This window comes from Fistularia commersonii, chromosome 13, assembly GCF_037954325.1.
Source record: "Fistularia commersonii isolate RoL2024-O1a breed Wild chromosome 13, RoL_Fcom_v1.0, whole genome shotgun sequence".
Lineage (NCBI taxonomy): Eukaryota > Metazoa > Chordata > Actinopteri > Syngnathiformes > Fistulariidae > Fistularia > Fistularia commersonii.
The window spans coordinates 7793209-7820827 of NC_141296.1; the positions used below are offsets into that span (position 1 = coordinate 7793209).

At 38.1% G+C, this 27619-nt stretch overlaps 3 protein-coding genes across 4 annotated transcripts; 1 reads left to right on the forward strand and 2 right to left on the reverse strand.

Annotated features, from left to right (window-relative positions):
• The first annotated feature begins 895 nt into the window (after window positions 1-895).
• srpx2 (sushi-repeat containing protein X-linked 2) lies at window positions 896-11202 on the forward strand. Its single transcript, XM_086157980.1, has 11 exons — window positions 896-1037; window positions 1129-1280; window positions 4966-5043; window positions 5425-5616; window positions 7191-7367; window positions 7606-7729; window positions 7814-7935; window positions 8034-8213; window positions 8313-8446; window positions 8539-8660; window positions 10523-11202. Exons 2-11 carry the CDS (start codon window positions 1238-1240, stop codon window positions 10701-10703), a joined length of 1353 nt encoding a protein of 450 aa, XP_086014106.1. The 5' UTR covers window positions 896-1037; window positions 1129-1237; the 3' UTR covers window positions 10704-11202.
• On the reverse strand, window positions 10995-20534 carry sytl4 (synaptotagmin-like 4). Of its 2 annotated transcripts, XM_086157978.1 has the most exons (17): window positions 20431-20534; window positions 18844-19016; window positions 17202-17417; window positions 16777-16889; window positions 16485-16590; window positions 16259-16420; window positions 15671-15776; window positions 15486-15576; window positions 15314-15408; window positions 14640-14729; window positions 14098-14276; window positions 13628-13730; window positions 12975-13136; window positions 12476-12572; window positions 12288-12396; window positions 11974-12182; window positions 10995-11599 (listed from the first exon to the last, which is right to left on the reverse strand). In XM_086157978.1, the coding sequence occupies exons 2-17, from the start codon at window positions 18960-18962 to the stop codon at window positions 11451-11453; spliced, it is 2106 nt and encodes a 701-aa protein (XP_086014104.1). In that variant the 5' UTR covers window positions 18963-19016; window positions 20431-20534; the 3' UTR covers window positions 10995-11450. The 2 variants fall into 2 exon arrangements, with proteins under 2 accessions (XP_086014104.1, XP_086014105.1); XM_086157979.1 differs by lacking the exon at window positions 20431-20534 and having other exon boundaries at window positions 17290-17417; window positions 18844-18983.
• An 859-nt stretch (window positions 20535-21393) lies between these two features.
• Window positions 21394-25491, reverse strand: tyw2 (tRNA wybutosine-synthesizing protein 2). Its single transcript, XM_086158386.1, has 7 exons — window positions 25353-25491; window positions 25031-25196; window positions 24757-24955; window positions 24528-24678; window positions 24317-24426; window positions 23362-23519; window positions 21394-22918 (listed from the first exon to the last, which is right to left on the reverse strand). Exons 1-7 carry the CDS (start codon window positions 25403-25405, stop codon window positions 22541-22543), a joined length of 1215 nt encoding a protein of 404 aa, XP_086014512.1. The 5' UTR covers window positions 25406-25491; the 3' UTR covers window positions 21394-22540.
• Window positions 25492-27619: the final 2128 nt, after the last annotated feature.

Below are 27619 nucleotides of genomic sequence, written 5' to 3' on the forward strand. Positions count from 1 at the left end.
GCGTCGCTTTCAAAATAAAACACCGCAAGCAAAGCCGCGATAGAGACGAACATGTTAAGATAGCAGGATTTCTTAGTCGACTCTGTTCTCAGTTTGATTGAAATTCACATGTGAGCTGATTTCCTTTCCTTCTGGTCAAAAATCCGTTTACCTTTGTCTCAGTTCCTTGACAACCATTCTAGCTATGCCATTGTGTTCCAGGAAATTGTGTTTATTCTTCCTCCAGGCATTAAATAAGTACAATTTACACGTTATAAGAAATAGCAACGTATCTATTCAGACTTTCGTAGCGCGTTTATTTGTTCATTTTTATGAATGTAAGCTGACATCAGTGATAAAGCTCAACTAAACTGAACCGAATGAAAACAAAATGAGCACCATTTTAAGGATAGAGAATTTTCACCAAATTTGAAAGAACTATATGCAAAACACCTCAATAATTGAGCATATTATAACGTTTCATGATAACAAAAAAACAAACAAGTTTTCATATTTGAACTTGGGACGAATATATGATTTTACGTTGAAGGTACTACTTCCGGTTGTACTTCTCATGTCTTTTGTCGCAGACGTGTGGACCTTTAATCGAAAACAGACCACCTGTTGCTGATGTATATCTCTAAAATGTATATATTTTTCTTTTTCACTAACGTAATCGATAATACGCAACTTTCTTTGAGCCGTTTTGATAATTGCCAGGCTACTAGCGCATTTTATAACATCTGCGAGCTTCACACTCGTCTTAGGAAAGGTACAAATAAGCTAAGCGTTGAGTTTCATGAAAAATTGGTTTAAAAATTGTACAGTGACGCGGACGTTATTTCAGAGTTTAGTGTTAGACTGGTCCCACGTCTACAGCGGGGATTTATCCTTCACCTTTACTCTGAGTCGATAAAGGAGGTGGGGTTTCCTAAAATGGCCTACAGTCGTTGGTGGGAGGTTCAGGTGAAAAAAAAAAAAGGCCATACAGCGCCACCTAGTGGTTGGGCATTCATCTTGAACTTCTGAGGAACAGTTGCAGACAAGTACGGACTCTGGTGAGACGATAGTACCTTTTTTTGTTTTAAGTTACCAGTGTGGGCAATCGAGTGGAGGTCTTTGCAAGTAACTATAGCGTCATCTTTGAAGGATCACAGGATTGCGTCCTCATCTGTGGTTGTCATCAGATCCCCAGGAGACACTACGCGAAACTTTTCCCCCAGTAGTGTCATCTTTCCTCTTCTCCAAGAGTAGAGTTATGACTGTCAGCCGCCACTTTTTTGCTGTGCTCCTTCTCTCAGGTGAGTTGAAAAGAAACCATCCATCCAAAATTCACTTTATAATGAATCTTGAACTGCCACCGAGTTTAAGTTGGATTAAAATGGAGTTGACTATCAAAGCATGGCCTGCTATGAGAGTGGAGGTTTTTCCTGCCAGCTTTGGGGAAATACCTTCTCCCCAGTAATAACACTGCATTAGATGCAGATGTGCTGAGTCTTCGCAGCAACTTATGAAAGTGAATGGAATCTAATTCTCCCCTCACGAATGATTCAGCATCTCAGCTTGCCATGGAAAAACAATTAAAACATGGGCCATAATATCCTCTTTTTTTTTTTTTTTTGAGATAGCTGACATGGCAGTTTTATTACAGGTCAGCCCGTTAATTACTGAGAATCCCCCTGCTGGGCTCAGTGCACTAAAGCCCCCATTTTAATCCTGAAAGATAATTATGTGACCTCAGATCCACTCCGACACACACAGAGGCGCAACCAAGACTGAAAGGATGCTCACCTTTGTCTTAACGCTTAAGCAGGGGACACTTCTCGATAGGAGCTGTTTGTCCAGAGAAATGTTATACATCTCTAAGACATCAAGTCAGAATGTTCACTCGATCTTCTTGATCAGTATTTTGGTGTCTGTGTGTTGACAGATTGATTACTCAGGTAACCTTAAAATCCACTCTAACCATATATCAAGAGGCCAATACTAATCATTTACGTTATCTTCTTCTTGGCCTTTCGGCTGCTCCACTCAGGGGTTGACAACAAATCAACTGCCTCCATCTAACCCTCTCCTCCGTGGCCTTCTCTCTCACATCAACTTTCTTCATGTCCTCTTTCACTACAATGATGAATCTTCATGTCGGGGTACCTGTTGGCCACCAGCCCTGGTAGTTCCAATCTCAGCATCCTTCTACCCAGATATTCACTATCCCTCCCCAAACGCCTCCAAACAGTCTTGCCTCTCTGGGTTTATCTTGAACACGTGTTTGTTCACTACGTGCTAATTTCTACGTGCAATAACATTTTGTATGAATTTGCATGAATCCACTAACTCTGCAGAAATAGAAAACTCAGTATGATACCAACAAAAGAGGAATAGATAATTACATTTGAAGACAGAAAGCTGAGAAGAAAAAACCCAAGTAAGGGAATGTCAAATGCCATAACTGGTAGAACTGAAATACAGGAAATTCACTTTTATGTGAGAAAATACTAGTTATTAAATCATGATTTTGATTCATATGGCTTAAAGGAATCAAGTATTTTTGAAATTTGCAATTATAAATGTGGTTTTGTTGAATGGTTAAGGGTCTCAACCCATATAGCTGCTTTCACACCTTGGAATTTCAAATCGCTTTACACTAGTTAGCATTCCCTCATTCATATACACACTCACATACCCACAGCAGAGCTGCCACATAAGGTGCTAACTAGGCCACTGGGAGCATCTCAGGATTCAGCGTGTTGCACAAGGACACTTCTGCATGTAGACAGGAGGAGCCAACAATCAAACAGCCAGCCTTCTGATTGGAAGGATGACCATTCTTCAAATCGAGCCACAGTCAGCCAATTGTTCTGCAAATGGGTGTTTTGCGGAACTCTTTGCAGAGCTCTCAAATGCAGCATTTGAGAGTTTCAGCTGTGGAAATTATTTTATCTCATAACCGTTTGAAATAGGACAGATCTATCTCATAATTTGCAAGTAAAGACATACAAATCACAAAAATAAAATTTTAATAACTGATACTAGATGTACACTTTGTCACCAGTCTCTCTCTTGCCTCAAATTTTAAGGTTAAAGTTACATCACTTTTACAGTTTGGTACATGCAGTTCACCCTGGTATTCATTTCAGTGAACAAAATGCAAGATGATTCATGTTGACTGAATGTCCGTGTGTTTCCTATCAGACTGATGAGTGTTGCTTGTTTTCTGTGACTAATTCTGTGTTGAGGGAATTGTAAAATCGATGTGTGCGCAAGTTTAAAAAAAAAAAAAGTGGAACCTAATATTAAGATAATGCTGACATTCAGTTTCAATACTCAACATCACTGAAAATCCTGGAGTTTTGGTTTGTTGACACACTTCCCATTTTTCAGGGATTCAGAGCCAAATTTTTGATAATAAGACCAACTACTGAAACAAACAACTTTACATGCTTATTAATTTCTTACCTGTAAATAGTGATGCATGTAAAAGTGATGTGGTGACCCTCCCCTTTTCCCAGACACATTGAGTTGACAAGATTTGATTGCAAATGTTCGATGGAAGTGGCTTTGCTTTTGTGTTTATTTGCATACAAATGTGAACCATTATGACATAGTTAATCCTAATTATGTTAATAGATGTTCATTCAATTTCTGATAAATTAGTGGTAAAAAGATTAAATATTTAACCTTGAAGCTGCCATTTGCATTATCTGTATCAGTTGAACATCTTATTTATTTGCAAACTCCATTCAATCAGGAAAATCTATGAAACATTGAAAATATCAAATATCTGTAAAGTGGATTCTTGTCGATTCTTGTCGCAATCTTCTTGTCGTGGAAACTGGATTTGAATTCCTCTACTTTCATCCCTCATTCGAGAAGCTTCTTCAGTTCTTCAGAAATGTCCACTTGCCACTACAAGAAGATTTTAACAAGAATTTACCATGACATGGATGACTGAGAACCTCCACAGACATCTGTAAAGTGGCTTTTCTTTGTTGTAAAACACATTCCTGGGGATCTCAGATGTATTTGTTTAGGATTAATGGGAACTCTTTGGAGTTGAGAAACAGCCAGAAAACAGCCTGGAATGAGCTGAGGCAGAGGATGTCATGCAGGATCAAACCTGAGATTTGGCTCCAACAAACACACATGCCACCTAAATAATAATAATGAGACATTCTTGTGATAAAAAACAAAGAGGTTTTTTGGCTTCTTTTGTAAAGACACTCTGGCTCTTAGATAAAAGTGTGAATAAGTGCAGAATATAAGCCACTCTGGAAATAGGACTGTATACTTCAAAATCAAAAACTGTTTCCTTTATAGATGTGTAGTTGAATAACAAAATAATTGTGTTTTAGTTGCTGAATTGTGGGGAGCTGTCATTTCTCTCAATTACTTTGGGGTAAGGCATTTCTCCTGGATAACCAAAAGAAAAAAAAATCTGCTGGAAAAGCTCAAAAGTCTCAACTAACCTTTTTTTAGAAAGCCGTGGGCTGGAAACTTTAGGTACTTGACAGCTAACACCTTGTGTTCAGCAGCTTTATGAGGAACTATGTTCTCCCTTAGTAAAAGTATGAGGATTATCTTGAGTGACCAGACAATATTTCTGTAAAAAACATTGAGTTTTAAGGCAAACATTTTACAGTGAACACTAGAATTACATATACAGTCATTTGTCCCTTTCAAAATATACAATATATAATCATGATGTTTTCAAAAGGTCTGTTTTCTTTTGTTGTTCCTCTTATGTCACTTTAAGCACACCCAGGTATCTGAAGACTGGAATGTTATTGAGCTTGTGTAGAAGGAAACCCAAAGGGAAGTTATGGAAATGCCTGTGTGTGCCCCATACACTCATTGGCACCGCTTGATTCTCAATTTTCTCACTGGAGAACTACATTGACCTTTTTAACCGCTTGAACATGGTCTCACATGTTTAGCTTTTAAGTATGTTGTTCGAGCATCTCTGATAGTAACTAGTTATTGTTTCAGTTGCCTCTGGGACAACAGTGAATGACACCTACAATGACTATACAGTGGAAGACAACAGTCCTCAACTTGACTACAAGGGTGTGTATGAAATAAGGAGAAAACACACACACACACACACACACACACACACACACACACACACACACACACACACACAAACACAGGCATTCGTGAATGCACATACGTACAGTATAAAGACACATACCATTATTATGTTTCTAAAACCACATCTTAACGCTTAAACCTTTCATCTTCGGTGTCCAACACATTGGTTGCTTCCCATACATCCTCACATAGCGCTCTTGGCTTCTTGGCACAATACGATGGCATTAAACGATCTTATTTTTTTTTGAACAACTGCATCAGATGGTATTTTACTTGCATAGCTAATTCAGTTCCCTTTCATCATCAGAAGGCAGCCTTAAACACACATTTGGGTCCTTTTTTTTTTTAAAACAGATCCACACTGGTGTCACACTCCTCGTCTGACCAATGGAGAGGTGACCTGCCGCTCTCCTCGAGGCCCATCTTACAAGAGCACGCTGGGAACCCGCTGTGGGATGAGGTGTGACCGAGGATATCGGCTGCTGGGGAGGCGCTCCATTCAGTGCCTTGCCAGCCGACAATGGTCTGGGACTACTCAATGCCGGAGTCAGTAGGAGATGACATTTTAAGAGAATGTATGAGGAAAAATCAAGGAATGTAACTATGCACTGTAGCTACATTGTATTCAGCAAAAAAATATACATTTAGGTAAATTTATTGCCCCCCAAAAACACAATAGGCCACAGAAGATTTACCAGTTCTGCTTGATTGACTTGTTGTTGGACCTAAGGCTCACCTGTCTGCAATATACAGAAAAAGATTCAATGCAAATATTTTTTGTTTGGAATTAATTGTACATAAGAAAAAAGAAACTGTAAGGAATTCTTCAAAATTGTAACATGAAAAATCTATTGGAAACTCAAAGGTCTTAGATTACCAGTGTGGCTGCAGTTTTACTACCCAAGATCAATCCATCAATGTTTTCTCTCCCGGTGCTTTTAATTTCCCTCAAGCTGTGAATCAAAGTAATTTTACAGGACAACATGGGGAGAGAAATGGCTTGTGACCTTAGAGATTTATTTTGCTTCTATTCACTGCATAACGGATGAACACATTTGTCTACATGTAATGTTGATTATTCCAAATGAATATTATTATCATGATCCATATTTAAAAATGGGTCATCCAAACAAGACAAGCACTTCAACCACTACATGTAGCTAAAGATTTGAGTGGAGGCCTGTGCCAACCATACCCCTTCATCTAATTTAAAAAGGCCTGCAGATGGCGGACCACTGGCACTGATCTCCCAACGATGTGAGCGATAGTGACACTTTGCAACAGGAGAACCAATTTTAAACCACCATTTATTAACAGTTTCCCTTCCTTTGCGTTTCCATTTGCTTCTATGTTTACTTCCAGAGAAGAGATGCTCCCTAAGCAGCTATGATTGTGTTAAGTTCATTGTTCTTCACCAGCGGCCTCAGACTCATAAAGTCTCCCCTGAACTTCCATTACAAACACAGCTTTGCCAATTCCGAAGTGTGCTGTCATTGTCTATCTTTAATGTGAAGCATAACTGGAGGCTGTTTTTAAAATTTCAGTGATATTTATTTAGATCAGGGTTACCAAAATGTACCCTTCAGATTTCTAAAAATCAAATGCATATTAACCTATGATTTAAAATATTACCCCAAAAGATGATTTTTGATATCTTTTTACAAATATTTTACCTCTGAGGCCAGTTTCCTTTGAAGAAAATACTCATATTTTTTTAAAATCAAAATTGACTTGAGAGCAGCATATCATCTTGCAACTAAATTTTCACTTTTTCAGACATTTTTGTGTGAAGGTTTTAGTGAATCCAGTCTGAGGCAATTTTATGTTAGTAGCCTTAATGGCACTATTGATTGTGGCTAGATACTAAGATGTGCTCCTTTCCCTTTATGGCTTTTATTTAAATTCAAAATACAAATATAGATAAAGCTGTATCTCAGTATCAACAAATTCACCTATTAGCACTATGTCTTCCACATTACAAAGCCACGCAAGGCACCTCTCAAACAAATTCCTTCAAACATTTTATCATTATGATGGAAACATTTATTGCTGTGCTATTAAACTACATTTGTGTGATCCCGGGGAAACTAATAGATTGGTACATTTGTTTTTTTTTCTAGAGATGCGGTGTCAGGTGCTACCCCTCATCCGTCATGGCAGATACTCCTGCACTCAGGGCTTCGTGGTGGACTCCCGATGTGACTTCACCTGTCTCCCCGGATACCGTATAGAGGGCGAACATTCACGTACCTGTCTGCACGGGGGATCATGGAGTGCGGTACAGCCAGTTTGTTCTGGTATGGGCAAGAAAGAGGAACTAAAATTCAGTCCATCCGCTTAGCTGAAACTCAATTGATGTTCTGTTCTACAAAAACACATTTCCTTTTCCTCTGTTTTCTGAACTTGATCCAAATATGTGATGTGCTGTCATCCACTTCAGATTTTTTTCTTTTTGTTGTACGTGTACAGGAAATATGTTGCAATTCAACTCAGCTTGCTTTCCCTTATTGACTCTATATATTGTGATTCTTTCAGACACAGATCCTCCTAAGATCAAATGTCCTCCATCAAGAATCAAATTTGCAGATCCTGGAAAACTCACTGCTAGGGTGACCTGGGACCCCCCAGTTGCCAAAGATTCTGCTGATAAATCACTTGAGTAGGTCCATCTTTTCAGTTGTTTCCCTTTTGTGTTTGGATAAGATACAATTTTTGCATCTGGACTATTTGTGTCACTCTGTAGTCTAATATTAGTTGGCCAGGAGCCAGGCACTGACTTCAACAAAGGGCAAAACATTATCCGCTACAAAGTGTATGATCAAGCTAGGAACATGGCTGCCTGCAAGTTTATTATTCGTGTTGAAGGTGAGCACTCGCAGTACTGGAGGTAATTTCAATTTATTTTTCTCATTAATTATTTTTAGTTACACCTGAGCAAGTAATCTGTCCTTAACACCTTTCAGTGAAAAGATGTACAGCCCTAGAACCCCCTCTGCATGGCTACCTTACCTGTTCCTCTGACACCACTAACTATGGTGCAACGTGTGAGTATCATTGTGATGGAGGATATGAGCAGATGGGGACATCAGCCCGTGTGTGCCAGTTCAGTGGCAGCTGGAGCGGAGACCCTGCTGAATGTGTTTGTAAGTCTGCTTAAACATAGTTCAGCCTTATGAGCTTCCAGTTTGTAGCTATGCAAATATGTAATGATACAGGATGTGAATGTGACATTGTGTCGACAGCAATGGAGATTAAATCAGATGTAAAAACGGCAGCTGCTCTCCTGGACCAGTTCTATGCCAAAAGGCGGCTTCTGATTGTCTCTGCACCTAATGCTTCTAATGCGGACTACCAGATACAGAATGTCATGATACAAGTGAGGAAAACAGCGAGTTACTGTAAATTAACATTAGATGAACATTAGTCCTGCACATTAAATGAGGAACCAAATAATCCTGCTTCCACCAGAAATCGGACTGTGGATTAGACCTGCGACGTGTGACAGTGATCGAGCTCCTGGGCTCCTCGCCTCATGAGTTTGGTCGCATCAGAGAGAGGCAGCTGAGTTCTCAAGTCACTGAGGAGTTAAGGTAAACCCTTTGTCATCTCTTAATTTCAGATTTGATTGTATTTAGCAAAAGTGCATTCAGCGAAGAAATTCCATGCTGAAATTGATTAAATTATACATCCCAACATTCTCATTAAAAGTAAAGAGCCTAATGCCCTGTATCAAGTCAAATGTAAGGAGCCTCCTAATAAAACGGGGTACCCTGTTAGTTTGACTTGAAAAGGAAAAGAAACTCAGCATGGTAATGATGGATGTCTGAATTACAAAAGTATGCCCATGACAGTTAATGTTCCAGCTATTCTAGACCTGCCATGTAGAAACATGTTCATCTGTGCCAGAGATCTATATTTTCCTCCAGCAGTGCATTTTAAGCGAAAGGAAATTCTAACATTTTCCAGACTGGAAAGTCTCTTACCTAATCTTAGTCTCCCCTCAGGCATGCCATGATGAGGCACAAAAGCAACTTGGGAAATGTAGGAAGAGCAGACATCTCTGAGCAAGGGAAAGGTCTTTAGAGCCTTCTGTAAAATCTCCATGGGTATTGTATTTGAGTCCCTATTAGATGAGTATAATTCTTGAATGTTCAAGTTGAGTCACAAGTGACTTGTGAAAAATCCAGAGCTGTGTCTCCACTTCAGGATGAACAAACATCGATGAGGCTGTTGCTCAGCAAAGGTCCAGGATTGTTTCCAGTGCTGCACTCTAGCATTAATAATGTGCAGACATAAGGTCTACATTTGACAAAACTGCCACTATTTCAAATAAAGTTTACAGTCTTGGCATTTGCGAATAAGCAAACACACTTACTATTTAGGACAGTGTGAATTTCTTTGACACTCCAAATGCTCAATGTGCTGTTAAACACACCAGTTGTGGTGTTGTACCTCTCAAGGAGGCACAAAAACTGCTACCCTGTTAAGGCAGCAGTTGTCAGAGAAACCTCTGACAAAACCACAACAATAGTCTGGGATGTGGAGAGAAATTCCAAAATCAATTAGATATTTTGAGGGTGTATTCAGGAAAATGTGGAGAATGTCATTGCATTTTAATATTTTGCAATGTTATTTTAACATCTTCAGCATTGATTTAAGGATTGTTTCACACAGGGATGAGTGAGATTGGTCCACTGAGCTGAACAGAAAAGGAAGCACTCCAGTTTATGAGTCAATCACACAGTAAAACATTGTATTTTAACAACAACATGACATAGAAGATTGTTTTAAAGAAACACCATGACTTTGATTGCATGGTCAAAGTAAATAGTAGTTTTTATAAGCCTGAAAAGAAACACTTAAGAAACCCTTAAACATTAAGAAAGTGCAATGGAAGTGAAATACAGTCTATTGTTTTTTTTGAGTATTTGTCGTTCTTTCAATAACCATCGAAACTTACTCAGAGCTGATAACGGGCCATAATTTGTGTGCTTAAATTTCACGAAAGAAAAAATACTGCCCGCTAAGAGGTCAGTAATTGTTACAAACTGGTTGACAGAGATCTTTGAGAAGAGTTAGGTTTCCCTCTCTAGCCTTTTACCGTCCCGTTAAGGTCTTCTCTTGCCCTTTCTTAATCAGACCCCATCGGCAAAGTCATGACACCCCAGCCTACTAGATTTTGCATAACCCTGACAGCAGTTAGACAAACCACTAAAACAAGGTCCTTATGAGTCCATTAGTATACACAGATTGAGTTCAACTCAGAGCTAAAGCAAGACTATTGTGTACTCTAAAATCACTTTAAGCTAATTGTTGTACTTTTAGGTTGCAACAAATTGCTTAAACGTGTAACAGAATGTGATGTCAGTTTTCATTTTGAAATGCTTTAGACTGCTCTACTCTAATCAAAATATTACATGCTGAAAGGAATCCTATTTATTATTTTCTGCAGACAAGCATTCAGAATCTCCAGGATGTACTTCACCATGTTGCTGCTGGACAGCCGTGGGGTCGATCGTGAGCGCTTTATTACCCCGATTGGGTCTGATGAGCTGTTCTCCTTCATCGATGACTTTCTGCTGGATGAAGAGGAACGAGAGAGGCTAGAACTCCTCAGAGACATCTGCGAGTAATTTCACATCTCTCCACTTGCCACAAATTAATCAAACTCGCTCGTAACACCATCACAAAAAAAACAGCGAACAGATTCACAAGATACAGGGATAGCAACACTGCTTTGTTCAGTATCAAGACCAGAAGCTGAGACTCACGAAAGTAGTCAATGTTCAAACAACCTTTTAGAAAGTCCAGTACTGTATGATGAACCAGAAACTCTGGTCTGTCATTAAGTGTCTGTTAATAATGACAGTTAAAACTCAAGACTATTGACAGACAAGAATCTCGATCTACACATGACTCAAGTCTTGAGTTTGAATAATATTTATTTGGTTAACATACATTCATGGCATTACATATTTGATCTAAGTTTAAAATTTAAAAACCACCAAAAAGAGAGTTTCAGCAATTACATTTTTTGGAACTTTTAGCGGCGACACACTCCAATGACATATATATATATATATATATATATATATATATATATGTATGTTTAAATAAACACTTTGAACTAAATTGTTTCAACTGATGATACCAATATGTGCTATGTGAGTTTTTTCAGCAATGAAAATATGGAATGCAGAAAGTAAAAACACACATTTTCAATAGCAACATCAGTCTGCAGTCTGTGGAACCCTGAGGGCAGTTCCTTACAGCCTGTTGTCTTTTGGCCTTAATAAACATTATCTTATTATTTGTTTCTGACACCACAGCTTTGCTCAATCAGTCTTTGTCTGAGAGATCTGGGATTGTGACCGTTGTCCTTATTTGCCCTTATTCTTCTTCATACTGGAGCGTAATGGAAGAGTGCCCTCTGCCCAAGAGTCAGGGTACTGCATCATCTTCTGCCACAGACTGATCTCTTCTCCGACAGAGTCCATTTCCACTTCCTCCTTTCCTATTTTTACAGTGCCTGGAAGGGTGACAATTACACATTGAATCTGAAGGAAAAAAGAATACCTTGACCCACTTTGTTTTTTACCACAGACCATAAGACAATTGTCTTCATCCATCCAACTTAAGGTGAAAACCCAAAAGATTTAAGTAATTTCAATATTCTCCAAAATTTCATGCCACTCATAATATAGGAAGAGAAAATAGCCCATTTGGGTTATATAAAAACTCATATTGTTGAGCTCTAAATTTTGCCTTCTGTGGTTCTCTAAATGAACCTGTTCAGGGAGAAAAAATATTCTGCCCAAAGATAAAAACTTAGGAGTCTAGTTATTTTGGAGTACCAATTTGATATAAGTGAAACCGGATTTTAATTTCTATCAATCTTTTTACCTTTGCCAGAGCTGAGACGAACACCACCCAGGAATTCATTGCTCAATAAGGCCTCTTTATCCCACACAGTCAACTCCAGACACATTGACTTCAGCTCTTCCAGTATTATTCCCTTGTATACAAATGTGTGATCATAGTGCGGGTTTAGAGTCTTCTTCACAACTGTAGTCTTTTTCTTTGTAGACTTTGATTTCACTGGAAATAAGTAACTACAGCAAAACACAGATAGTTAGCCTAACAAGACAGATGCTCATGCATTAACTTCTTTATCAGAGTAACATTTCAGTTCATCGGAGTAACAGTTCATCACTAACCCCTTTACAAAGCTATCTGTTGTGCCTCCTGCTTTCATAGCCATTAAATTTTTTGCTTCTTTAATTTGGACATGAAGTTCTCCATCTTCTATAGTCCCTGCCTTTTTCCCTGAAATGAAGACAGAAAAAACATAAATCTGGAATACAGCGTATCTAGACCATGATCATAGTCTATACCATATTCTTACCTTTGATATTCTCTTTTTTAGGGCTTATGTACTTCAAGGATATCACCAAATCTCCTTTGTACTGACTGAAAACTGACGCGTGTATAACACTGGTGCTCTGTTGAAGTGAAGAATTTTATGTTAACAAGATACAGTGATTGATTTGCACTCAGGGGTTTGTTTTCAGATTTTAAACTTAAAAATGGTTCTGTCATGGTCAACCAATGCTGATTCATAAAAATGCAGAAAATTGAAAACACATTGCCACAGAGCATGTTGACTCTCCAAGCTTGAGCTCAGCAGTCTCATTTACTTAGATGTCCATTCAAATGCATTCAACTAACTAAGTTCTTGTCATTCATCTGTATTTAATCTACAAGTGGGTGCAGAGTGGTCACTAGGTATTGATCTGAAGCAAACCGTTATGGGGGCATGCATAGGCTATTAATTTTTAAGGAGGATAATACCTTAAGAATCCCAACAGCAATATACTTAATTTGAAATCAAATGAGTGATTGACCTTTGTCATGAGAGCCATGCAGTCCTCCTGCGGGGAGTCCAGGTCACGGCAGTCCAGAGCCAGCTCTACCTCTCCCAGAAAACTATTGCGGCTGAGACGGCCATCATGCCAGACAGATATCAAAATGGATCGGGTCAGCAGCTGTGAGCGGCTGATGGAGTACTACAGGGGAGGAATAAGAAGGGAGATAGAATGCTTCGAAGCTCTTTTGAGTCATGAAACAGTAATTGCAAATTTTATCATTGAAAAGCTGCTTTATTTAGAATGCAAACGACAGCATTCTAAATAAAGCATGTAACACAGATTAAAACAGAAGATTAACTTTACCGGGGGACTTTAAACTCAAACATTATTTCTTACTTCCACAAGTACAGAAACATAGTTTTGTGCATATTGCACGTAAAAATCTATTCCTTTTAAGCGGGTAGGGTGTCACCTAATTTAAGCTGACACACTAATGGAAGCCACAGCCTATATCAATATTTGACAACAGCTCTAATCTGCAGTGTCAATATCAATGTTAAGGTCTCCATAGGTGCGGTTATTATTTGTCACAGGCCCAGCACAAGGTCACTAATCAGGGACTGTCACTAAGTCAACAGAGGTCAAACAGTGGTGACTTAGTTGCAAAAAAAACAGTCATAAAGCATCACCTTCAATGTTTCATTATAAACAGGGTTGTTAGTGTGTCTCTTGATGCTGGTTTTCCTCTTGCTGTGGCGAGATTTGTCAGGGAGGAGGTAGCATTTCACGTAACTAGAAATGATAAGGAATTAATATGTCAAAATACTTTTTAGCCAATACAAACTGTCATTGTCTAGGTTACATTCTCTCCTGTATTAAATCATCTGTTGCCTTTCAATTTCCTGAGCAGCTCAAGTGGAAAGCCCTAGGACATCATTTAAGTGTGAGTAAACATTCTTCCGTTTCTGATCAAGGCTGTTCTAACATCACAGAAGAGTGTGTGTATGCAGAGAATAATATTTGTTTTAGATGAATCCCCAAAGATTGAGAAATTGTCACAATTTTAGCAAAGGATTCCTTGAAATTATTTCCTTTTGCCTTATTGTAGTTCAAAGCATGTAACTGTAAGTGATTTTGGAAATATATAGAGAATATTTACGGATTTGAAAGTTGCCGGTAGGAATCACCATGAGCCAGCCCACGACACTCCTTAATGAAGATCTGGAGACTCTGGGTGTGTTCATCGTAGATCATAGAGAAAACAATGTCTCCGCTCACCTCCACACTGTCATAATCTCCTGATTCACTGTAAATACTCATCAGACTGCCAAGTGTGCTCTGCACACACACACACACGCACACGCGCACGCACACACACCTTAAGAAAACAATGATTCACCTCCAGTGGTTTATCTGCATATCACTGAAACAAACAATGCCATAAATGTCTTTTGAAAGCCTTGCCCTAATGTATTAATGGCAATGATTATTACAATTATTTCAACTAAAGGAACTACAAATAAGCAAACATTATTACTAACACAAGACCAAGTCATAAACTAGATTCATATAAAAATGACAGACTAATCAAAATTCAATCATAAAAGACTATATCCTATGGATTGAGATCATTTATCTTCCATTTCCATTTTTGGAGACAAGACACTATTCTTGCTTACTGTGAAAATATCAAAAATTCACCTTTGAGCTGTGTAGGCTAGAGGAACTTGAAGCCATTGCCTTTCTATGGAAGCTAACCAAGCTGTCGATATCCTCCTCCTCCTCTTCATCCTGTCATATAAAAATTAGCGCAGGCCAAAACTTTCTTCAAATTAAACACAATAGCCAACAAAAACAGAACTATTTCTTAATGAAGAAAAAACTGAATGATGAGTCTAATGTAAGAACACAATACAAAATTTGCTGTTCACCACAAGTCTGCATTTCACTTTTTTTAATTTATTATTTTTAAATCAAGTCCCATTAAAATCTCTTTAAATAACAGAAAAGCACCTCTTTATAAACTCAATTTGTTAGTGACCTCCAGCAAATCTCATTGGAGCACTAAAACAACCATGGGCTGAATAGTTATGAAATCAGGTTCAAATGAAGCTATAGGGTTTACTCAGGTCCCTTGACAGATAGGATGGTATGTTAGATTCACTCTTATTCACTGCACTTTTAATCAATGGCTGTTTGATTTGAAATAGATAAAAATGTCATTTTATCAAAAGCCAATTATGATTGATACAATAAAACAATTAAATCAAGAATTAACATTTAAGTTGTCTTTTAAGTTTGTGTGGGTTATTAAAATTTGAATAATTTCTTGAAAAGTGCATGTATATAAACATTTTGATTATTTATAGCATTACCTGGATGTCTAAGCCTGGAACAGATTGGCTTCTGTTGCCCATTAAGGGCTTCACAGTGTTGTGTTCTTCACATAGATCCAGTGTAGACATGTGCTCTGAAACACAAACACCATACATAATGATACATCAAACCAAAATGACAATGGTGCATAGAGAACTATGAGATCATTACCAGTTGTTTTTGGAACTCGTCTAATGCTCTTCTTGAAGAGTTTATCAACATCCAAATCTGGGCTTGGACACGGCTCTTTTACTTTTGGGTCCTGTAGCAACAGAAATATCAATGAAAAAAGGTTGGGATAAAATAAGGGAAATCAAAAATATAATAATTTCTACTGGGGGAAAAAAAAAGCTCACAGAGCATATGTTTGAGTTATGAATGCTGGTTGTATCTGCCTGAACAGGGACCAACAAACTGGAGGCACTGCATTCTGCTGGGCTGGAGGGAATTAATGTCTCTTTCCTGTATGGTACAATGAACAATAAATGCAAATGAAATTCCTCATAGTTTTATATAGTGCTCCATTACAAGTACATCATTTGATTGACATGACACACTAAGAATTACAGTTACTGACAATTTAGGTTTTAAGCAGGAAAAAGAATGTCTAATTTCCATCACTGAAGATGCAAAATTTATACAAGAATGGCCAAAAAACAGCAAAAATATAACTGATAAATTATTTTGGGGAGCTTTGCTTTACTCTCACAAAAAACAATGCAATCAGGAAATGTGTACTTTTGGTGTTTGTCCTGCCTCTTAGCGCTCTGTGTAGAAGAGCCACACTGGTCAATGTCAAGGGTTGACTTTCGTTACTTTAAGCAGAGCTTGTGTGTTAAAGGACATACGCAACAAATAAATCAAAAATCAAGTAAATTCATGTGACCAAAAGAGCTTCAAGAAGGTTCCATCTATCCATCCATCATTTGTAAGAATGAACTCACCTGAAAGACTCAGGGGTTACATGTCCAGACTCACTCTCCATATTACTGTTGCTTAAGCTTATGTTTTCTGCAGATTCTGTGTCACTGTGTGCTGGCACTGAAGGAACATCCTCATTTGGGGACTCCCTTGAAGCATTGTATCCTGAAATGTCCCTTAAAGGACTATGAAAAAGGCAATATTAACATTGTGAAAATAATTAACATTTATTGTATAATAATGAAGCACCTCTTGTTCGCAATCAGATTTTTTTGTCTTGGAACAGGTTTGGGTGGATCTTGGCATAACTCTGTACTCTTTAAGAGCATTTCTCCGGTTGTCTCATGCTTCTTCACTATGGAAACAAACAAATAGTTTAATTTCTTTACCATTTGAATATACCATCAAAATTTTTCCTTTAGCTTTTTGTCCAAATATTTAGCAGGGAAAACATTCCAGTGAGTGATGGCATTTTGTTTAGTCTGGCTCTGAGCTGTTAATCACTGAACTGTTGATACCCACTTCCTCTTCTGGTACTTACATGGACTTGGCCTGTGTTTGAGAGAATTTCTGACTAGTTCATGTCCTGAGGCTGTAGAGAAGCGGTTGGCCCTTTGATTGTAAAACCAGTCACCTGCACTTTTTTTAAGTTCCCTAAAGACACATTTCACAACCCAACATTAAGCAATGCACTTGCTTACCAAGATTTGTATGAGCGGCAGAAGAAAACAAGATGTATTTTTTCCCCAAACATATTACATATTACATTTATCATCAACGATTCTACTTATTTTCTTGCAGATTTCACTTATGGCTACACACACTGAACAGATTTGCAAGCAAAGGCTGCGGGCATAAACTTTTATGTACTGCAAGATATTGTCTGTTTTAATGTCAAGCTAGAAAGTTCAGAAAATGGATCGAGAAAAGATATTTGAATCCAGACAGATCAAAATAATCTCTTACGACTCCTTTGCACACACACTGCACAGCCAGGCTCCATTGGGGTAGATTACTTGGCACTTTCGGCACACATGGTGATTGCACATCTTACACTGGCTTGAGAAAACCGTTAGTCGGCTCAAAGGCTCCTGGCATCGACCACAACTATGCTGACTGTATCGTCCACTGCCACGTTTAGCTCCTTTCCTCTTAACTTCCAACAACTCAGTCTTCAGCTTCCTGAGAGAAAGATAAACAAATAGAAGCTTAAAAAAGAGAGGAACAGTAAGAATGCATAAATAAAAACAAACGATGAAATTATGCATTTTGTCCACACGGATATAATACACATGCATTGCATTGATGTGTCTAAATGAAAACAGTTGTTAGACAATTTGCTTAGCATAAATGTTACCATGGATATTTTTTCATACCAATATCTGCATAAAAATCCAATTCAGTTAACACACTATAAAAAAAGCGCTTAATGTTCTGATAGTGATATTTATTGATCACAATAGTTAATTTTATCAGATGTCAAATGTAAATACTGAATATACACCAGGAGTATTTTATACTGAGATTAGGTATGGTACCTTCTTGTTGAGCCCTGAAACACCTCCAATGTAAATTTGACAACTGCCCTTAAATAATGAGGTTGGGCTTTTTTTTTTTTTTTTTTTTAACCAAACACACATACTGATAAAATAATTGAGTTTCATTGTAAATACTAAATAACACTTTTCTCTAGATTGGTGACAAATAGAAATGAATCCAAATATTTCTAAATTTGCATGCTACTTAATGTAAAAGTATCTATTAAATCATAGCCAATAGAGTAGGAAACAATGTTATTCCTGATAAAAATCAACATTTTCTAGTGGCCTGCAAGCTTGGGTTCTGGGAGGAGTGTGACAGGGAGTTCTCACTAAATACATAATACAGATACAGACTTTGGGGACTGAGAAAGGTGTTGTATGTGGCCCTGATCAGGAAGCTAACCCTTGCTTATGATGTGAACCGCATGTCAGCCTATCCAGTTTGATGGCCCTGTTGATGATAGCATCTCAGGCTGTCCATTTGTGTTGTTGATGTTGGCAAATGATCTTGTTGCAGATCTCCTCCAATTTGACTGTTTCAGAAATCCCCCATTTCTTTCTTTATCGAATGGTTCTAGCAATGCTTTTGGTGTGGTTTCCCATTCAAGACCTGGCCTTCCTGGTTGTGGTAACCCAACAAACTCCTGATATTTCAGATGGTTGACAGCCAGGTCCATTATCTGTGATGCACTGCACTTTATCTGGCATTTCTCAAACAGTGTGTATGATTCACTAGAGAAACATTTTTGAGTCTATGCACATTTTAAAAGATTTCAGTTGGCACTTATATCAACATCCAGGCTTACCAAAATCAGGAATTCCAATCATTATTTATGAAATACCGACAAGTATAGCTTCAACATGCATTTTTGATTATAAGTAGTTCAAAATAAAAAAATGATTGTACAAATATTATCAGAAAAATTCAAACTAGCGGATACCTGACTAGCAACACTGATTCTCTTGATTGATCCAGTGCTGCTTGGGGCTTTAGATTTTATTAAGGCTTAAACAAAGGATTAGAGGAAAGTGCACAATATTATTGATGAGAAAAGCCCTGAGCTGACCGAACTCTTTGCTCCTCAGCCTGCCGCAGATCCTCGTCCCTCTGCAAAACTTCCAGGATAAGATCCCGCTCAGAATCAGTCAGGAATCCTAGGTTGATCATGTCAACTGCTTCAGGCATAGTGTCCTCGATCAGGAACCCTCAGCGCAGGTTAACTAGTCACATCAAAGTGGCCTGGTAAGAAAAGAAGACGTCCAGAATCAAATGAAAAGACATTACTATGAACCTTTTAGAAATCATTTGACCAATCTTGTTTAATAAATCACCCATGACACATTTGTGCAAAGAAAAGGTTGTCAAAGTAAAGCACAAGGCTGCAAAAAGAGGAAATTGATGATCTGAAGGTTTTTAACCTTGGAGTACCTATATTCAACTAGTGTTTCGCTGAGGGTATTTCATGAATAAAGAAAAAAGTAAAATGATGGTCATGCTGCATTATTATATTAACTTTTTAGGGCATAACTACGAAAACATGATAGTCAGGATTTCCATGAGTATTAACAATATGCTAGATAACTTTTAAGACTGGCAATCTCAGATGGTTGACCTATCTGCTGAGTAAACCTAGCTTTCCGACAATAATAAATTACCGTAAGAACCAGGATACAACGTTTGAAATCCCACGGAAAAAGCCTCTACAGGGGTGAAAGTTTGATTAGAGTGAGACAGGCAAAAACAACATGAACTTGGCTCTCACAGAGGGTTCCCACCCTCTAAAGATACAGAGAGTTGGTTGGAATCCAGTCCCTAAACCATATGTTTAAACCAAACATCAAGCTTGTCATCAGTCGTGCCCTCCTTTTTATATGTTGAACGGAATTGAAAAATGATTCAAAAGGACATTTTAAGAGAAAGATCACTTGCCACCAAAAAGAAAACGGAAATTATGAACGGGATGGAACATCCAAGACGGGTTTTCCCTCATGCCAATTTTAAAAACCCAAGTTGATGTCAGTATTACCTACTTGCAACTTGTCCAGTAAATGGCGCATGCGTGGATCTCGGTTACCGCAGACGTCGCATTAACGCGATGTGAACTATAACGTGAATTCGACGGGCAGCCGGTCACTCTTTTAGTCCAGGGCACATTTCTATGAGGCGTCGAGGTTAACAAAAGTAAAAACCGTCCCTGACGACGAACTCCAATGACATTAGAGGGGTGTATTAAAGCCGTTAAAATAGACAGCTTGCTAGAGGCTGTTGAGTGAAAAAATGTCACTAATGACAAAAACCCAACCGACTACATTTGCCAATATCTGGTGTTCGTACTGTCCCCATGTAAGGGTAAACTTTGCGTTTGTTCCTGTAATTTCGCTGTTTAGCAAGCCCCGCTCCTCCATCAAACAACAACAACAAAAAAGACACATAAACAGACTTATTGAAACGTAAAAAACTGACTAGATTATTTCGGCGACGCTAACAAAACAATTGGCGACACGTTTAACTGTAGTTAATGACACGCACCTGTTGTGAATCAGAGACGTCTAAACGGCTATAGTTGTTTTTATGACAGGAGATAATTGGGAAAACAGCGAATGGTTTTTATCAAGATGAACACAAATGTCGGAAAAAGTTGACTTCTACTCGCCTGTATCGCCGGTTTCCCCATAATCCCGCTCTCCCGTACTCCGGCCGCCTCGCCTCTCCGCAGAAAAAAAATGTTGACTTTGTGCATGAAGAGTCCCTAGTAGCTCCCAGAAGACAGAGGAAGTTGGCAGGAGGAGCGCCTCTCCACATTTTCCACAGCAGGTGCATTTTTTCTGCTCTGTTTTTCACCGGACGCCCGGAATTGTGAGCTTTTGAAAGTTAGATCGCGCCTCACTTGCTTGGATTGATTTTTTCTGGACTCTGGTGTGTGGATTATTTCTGGTGTTGTGATAAAAAGAGTCGGCGTTTAATCTGCAGGAAATATTGTGCCTTCACAGCATTTCTCCGATTTATAGATCTCTCTCAGGTTTGCCATCCATCAGTGGTCCATTTTCTGTATCAGTGGCATAAAAGATTGAGCAGGAACATTTTCAAATATTTAGTTATTGGCTATCACCATTATCTTTAGGACCCATCTAATTCAAATTTGAGATTTTATCAGAGAGTCTAATATTAATTTCTGACTCAGGAATGAATACTCTTCACTAGATATATGAAAATGGCCAGCATTCTTAATTACAGAAACTAAAGAAAGCAGGAGCACAACTATCCGCAACTAATGAAACAAACTTAATCATCAAAAGTAACTGGTACTTTGGATCTTCGTTGACTGAATTGCACTTTTTGTAAGTCGCTTTGGAGAGAAGCATCTGCCAAATGACTGTAATGTAATGATCATAGAAATTAATAATTTCAGTTTTCCCTGCCCTTTAAATTCACTCAATCTATGAACGGATCCATATGAATGTTTTCAAAGCACATTTTTCCCAGTAAATGTCTGACAATCGTTGATTTGGAAATGTCAAAAACGCCAAATGAAGTGAAATTAAATACAGACAAATTTCTGATACATATACTTCATCTGTGCTATTCCAATATTTATTAGAACGGCCAATTCCACAAAATAAGACCATTTCCATATCCTCCCCCATGGGAACAGTAACCTTGAAATAATTTGCATTCACGTGAGCCCTAGTTGTGATCCTGTGGCTCTCAAAAAGCTGTAGCCTAACAAATAGATCAAAAAATTTGTGTGTATCTGAAAGCTTGGGGGCAGTGTGGTGCAGGAGGTAGAGCAGTTGTCTTTGGAACCAAACATTCCTGGTTTGATTCCTGGCTCCTCCTAGTGTGCCGAAGTTGCTGAGCAAGACACTGAACCGCCAGCCAAGATTGGCCTCACTGTATGTAGGGCCCTGGTTTGATTCCACCAGGAGACCTTTCTGTGTGGCATTCACATGTTCTCCCTTTGTCTGTGTTGGTTTCCTCCAACAGTCCAATAACATTCAGCAGGTTAATTACAAAAATTGCGATAAGTGCCCTGATGTGAGAATGAGACAGTGACCATAGGCTCCAGCATCTCCTGCGACCCTGAGTAGGATAAGTGGTATATGATGGATGTCAGTCACCCAAGAAAGGCAAGTAGCAGTGATTATGTGGTTTCAGGACAATATCAATGTATGATCTGCAAAAACGAAATCTATGATTCTTACCAATTGCTTTTATTCCAACTATATTATCATTTTTGCCTGGCAAGCAGCACTGGTTTCATAGCAAGGTGAAAACTAAAAAACTAAAAAGAGAGAGTTTTGTTTTTCAGAGCTGAAAAGTGGAAATATCCTGTTGTGTTCCATCACTGCCTCACTATTCTTAAAAAACAATTTACCCATTTGATTTTTTTGGAAGATGTAGCAACCACATGTAAAACAGGAACTCAAAAAAGAAGCTCATGGGAAGTGTTAAAAGTGAATTATGCTTTCACATTAATTTATGTGTATCTACCATTTGTCACAACAAGGAAAGAATGTCTGGTATTTGGGAGTATGTTTCTTGATGAGAAAAGGCTTTGCCTACTAGACTTCTATGAGACAAGGCAGGGAGGTTCAGTAACTACAGGTCAAAGTCTGGCTGGGTTAAAAAAAAAAAGACAGTATTTGATTTTACTTCAAAAAATATTGTAGGTAAATTCAGACAATTTACTTGGTTTGCAGTAGAAACTTTTACTGACAGGCTGTTGTCTGCCTCTTTTTTCAGCAGTTTTTAATATCTTTAATCTAGGAGGGTCTGCACTCCAAGTCCAGCACAACATGATGAACATGAGGTGCATATGACTTCACATGCTCAATGTGATGGATGTTTGTTGTCCAGGGTGCAGCTGTGATTTCATTTAAATGAGACTTGATGCACTTTGCAGTTTCATCAGCCCAGTTCTGCCACACCTCTCTGTCAGCTTTCTTCCCAGACACCCTTTGGGTAGCATCAGTGATTTCATGGATGGCTACAGTGTCTGGAAATGGCGACGTAACGTTCTGATGGATGTGTAAAAAGCCACCAGTGGTTCTCTTCAGCAAACGACAGGCCAAAGGCCATCCATCCTCAGAGCTTGGTATGAGACCCAGGTTCACCCGGTCAGCGACGTCACCGAGCTGCACCTGAGGAAATTACAAAACCACTTCAATGTATTTTGTTGAACCTCTCAATGAAAAAGAAAAACAATATATAAAGACATAATTACTTAATGATAGCTACACTTCAGATGTATTTCATGTTTAAAAAAAAATTGCTATTTGAAAAAAGGGCACTGATACTCTTCAAAAAGATATATTGATTTAATGAAGAGCATAACCTTAAGTTAAGAAATATTATGACATATTTCAGATCTACTTTTTAATTGAACCCACATGTATGGTAACAGCATAGAAACGCAAAGGAACAGCAATTGGCTGAAACATCTAAGCAGAACTGGTTTTAGGTAAAACATCACCAGCATTAGTTATATTAAATTCCAAGAAGTGGATAGACTTTTTACAGACATCAAATTCTTCTTTAATATATTAACTAAATACTATATATAGAGATGAATAAATCATATTACTTTTTGATTATCTCCCTGATGAATTGTGCAGCGATCAATCACTCCGTTCGCCACCAGGTTTTTCTGTAGTGCCTCCACTGCATCTGGGTTCCATTCGCAGGCATGCACATGTGAAGCCCCAGCATGTACCAGGTATGGGAGTGTGAAGTATCCGATACCTAAGACGAGGTACAGTCATGCTAGTTAAACTTATCATGTATCATGACTCCAAAATACGTTTCGCTTCATATAAATTCTGGAAGTGTTGAGCAATGTGACAGACTGAGAAATATTTATGCAAAAACTTGGAAAAAAAAAGACAATACAAATGTCCTCTGAGACATCTGTAGATGTTGCACTATTTCTGTCACCTAGCCTCAATCTGGATTTTAAAATATAGGTCAAGCGATTTAAGTTGTTTCTTGTTTCTTTTTTTTTTTGTTAAATCAACCGTACAGTATCTTAATCAACAGAACATTGTGGGTGGATAGTAAAAAAAAAAAAAATGAATATCATGATGGTCTGCATAAGATACTGAAATACATTCCAATATTCACTTGTGAAAGGAAACCACACCACATTTATGAAACACAAATGTCTTTGCACAATGAGAAACAGCTGCATTCCCCTTTTTGATGCGATTTCTCAAGAATTGTTGGAAAATTCTACAATCGACTTTTGCTCTTGTTAAAGAAAATAAAAAACATGCTTTTTTTGGTGGTTTTGCTTATGTTGATGCAATTGTCAATTCAAGCAATTTCCAATGTTTTAAGGAAAATTAAGATTGAAAGTCATTGCACAACAGAGGAAAAAAACTAATAGCAAAAGATTTTCAAAAATAAGACAGACAACAATAAGGGTGAATGTGGGACAAGAGAATCGTGTATCCAAACTCAAACTACAAAATTATATTTTCATAATAAACTAACTCACTTAACCCTAAAATGCATTTAGGTGTTAAACAAAGATTTCATACCGGCATATAAATCAACTACAGTCTCCCCTTTGCAGCAAAATGCTGCTACCCGGATCTTCTCCGTTATGTTTCCAGCTGAGAACATGCATTTGGTGACATCAAATTCATAGCTGAAACAATAACAATGCAGATTATTCATTTGAAAATGTACTGTTAATGTACTTAATCATTCGGAAATAGTTGACTATCAATGATAAGGGATGATTCTTACCTGATTCCATTGTCCACATGTTTCACCCAGCTGTTTTCTCCCATCAGCATTGTCACTGCGGGAGATCTGAAACCGTCCCTGGATATTCGTCTCATTCTTGCCAAGCGTTTTGCACCCAGGCTTTCGGCCACTGCACTCCATAACTCTTGATCTGAGAACGAACAATCAACAGCCGTGTCAATGGTTTTGATGCTTGTTTTCTATAGTAAATATAATTTGGGGACATTACACATTTTCTTCCATAGAGGCAGAGAGAAACACTTGTCCCCAAGCAGGATTAAGTCTCCATGCCGCTGGTAGTTGCGAGGAATATCTTTTCTCAGGTCATCTGTCCACTTTTCTCCATGACTTTCCAACAGGTGCCGAAGGATCTTCTCTAGTTTATCACAACCTGTTCGCTCTTTCTTCTTTTTTGACTGAAGAGGGAACTGTGGAGAACAATAAATATGCTTTTCAACCCCCAAATATATTTCAGCTGAACAGTAACATAGGCTCCTCCTGACCTGAGTCAAAATTTCGCAGGTGGCCTGTGGAGCCACCATGGCTCTGAGACAGGAAAGGTCCAGCTTTGACTGACAGGATTTTAAAACGGGCAGAAGAACATTCCCATCTGACTCTTTCAGAAGGCGTCGACTGTGATCGAGGAAACCTTGTGACTCCAGACATTTCCTGTGGAAAAAAAAAAGAAATGAGTAATGCCAAATTTAGCACAGACTGACAAAAACAACCCCGAACCCTTTTTGCGACGTAAGTTAAACAGCTGGAATAGCCGGTTTCGTGCTAAATGCTAAAGGATTTCGTGGCTCTGTGTAAACACACGATTACCTGAGCTGCTGGGCATGGCTTTGAGACACACGGAGACAGAGCAACTCGTCCATTCATACGCAAATAAACTGGACAACCGGTACGATGTCGAGTTTCAGAATTCGTCTAATATCACTCGGGCAGAACGTTAAACCACGCGTGTTTCTAGTCGGAATGTTGAGTACGACGGACAGAAACACCCAACATAAACCCCGACGGCCGATCATTTAAGTTCAAGCATTTCATTTTTGGAATTCCTTAAATATTGATGTGAAATTGTATGATGTCAAAATTAACATTGTTTGCAAGTGTATGACACTCTGAATATCACTTATAATCAATGCCGAGCTTATGCCGATAGAGGGAGCCAATCCAAAAATACAGTATATAACACTCATATATATAATTTCGATGAAAACAGTTTTTCAGTCGAAAGGACAAATGACCAAATTCATTTGGGGACATTGTATTAGAATTTAGAAAAGTAAAAGGACAAGGATGACTAATGAATTATTTACAAGTAGAGCCAATTAATAATCAATCAGATGCTTTTGTATTTTTTTCCCCTTAAAAATGCAATATGGTGTAGGTGTATCAAAATGCAAGCAAAATGCTACTTTAAAACCAAACTTTAAGGCTGACTACAATGTTGCACCTCAGCTCTTTCACCCAAAGACTGAAAAGGTATATTCTGTAATTCCAGTTCATTTTGATATCATTTTTAAAGTTTGAATGTATTTTGTTGGACAAACAGGACCAATTGCATGATTTTGCTTGTAGCGGCCCTACTCAGCTGTCATTTTCATTGCAGGGGAATGAAAATGACATATGCCATACATAAATTAGAGGAACTTTGTGTTTGCTGCAGACCAAAACTACTTGCCCCTCGTTTCTCTGTCCATTCTTCACAGTGACCACACTTCTATGTGGTCTCTGTAAGGGATCTTATATATTTAAGATTTTCCAAGCTGATCCAGGAAAAGCACATTTACTCTGTATTGCAACAAAACTAATTACTGTATGACTAAGGAATGCCAATACAGAACATTTATTGCATATTTTTTCATGTGCATGCTTAAAAACACTTTGCAAAAGCTGCCATGATACGTAAAATACGTCAAAAAAGTAAATATTTATACTCATCAAAAAACATTTTGAATCATAAAAAAGAGCAGGGTTACATAAAGTGGTACTGTTAATGTAACTAGGGACAAACAACATATATCAAACATATATAGTGGATCCTGCAGTGTAGTTAAAAAAAATCTTTGTTGGGATTTTTGCATCAATTTAAATGCTCAAAATATATGTGACTTGGACATTTTGAAATATTCACTATTTTAGCCAAACTGCCACCGGGTTTAATTAGGAAATGTAAAAAGTTACAGTGATTATAGGCCACATATTTTTGTTGTATTAATGTTATGACACCCAAGGGTTAGTTGTAGTTATCATTATTGTAGAATGCATTATTTCTTTAAAAATCAGACTTTATAATACATTTCAACCCTGAGGCACTGCCATTGTTTTACTACTACAAATTTCTTAATAATGAAGCTGTAGTTGTCGTTGTTGTTATTGTCAACAACAAAAACAAGTTGTTAGTAGACTAATTGATAATAAATTATTATTAGTGGTAGCAGCAGTAGTAGTTGTTGATTTATTATTATTATTAACAATAACAAAAACAAGTTGTTAGTAACCATAATTCTTACTTCATTGCCCATATTTTTTTGCATAATTGAAATATATTAAACAGCATCTTTTAATTTTACACACAAGTTAATTTTCTTTTCATTTGTTTTTTTTTATTCCCGTGGTTAGTCACCTCCGTGGAGCTCAGTTTTCAAACCCTTAAGACCCCCATAAACCTCTGCTGCTGGACAAGTTCAACTTATTTTCCTCATGTTTTCGTACCCCTTTGATATACACACAATAAATCAAGTGGCATGATGTGCAATTTCATATCATCTGAAAAAAAAAAGAACAAGGCATTTGGCGTCTGCTGCAGGACACGGGGTGATGAGATGTTACTTCCACTCAGATAAGAGTGATTTCCTCCGCACTGTTTACATCTGTTCACTGGAACCTGACATCGACACATGTAGCAACACTTTAGGGATTAAATCTTCAGGAGTCATTTCATTACCTAATGTATGCATTTTTTTTTTTTTTGCAGGCTCCTCCCGAGTAAAATCAGAGGAAGAAATCCAGCACATGACCGTGACTGAAGTAAGTATTGAATCACCGTCCTTTGTTCCCTCTGCGTGTACCTGTCCTGCCCCTTT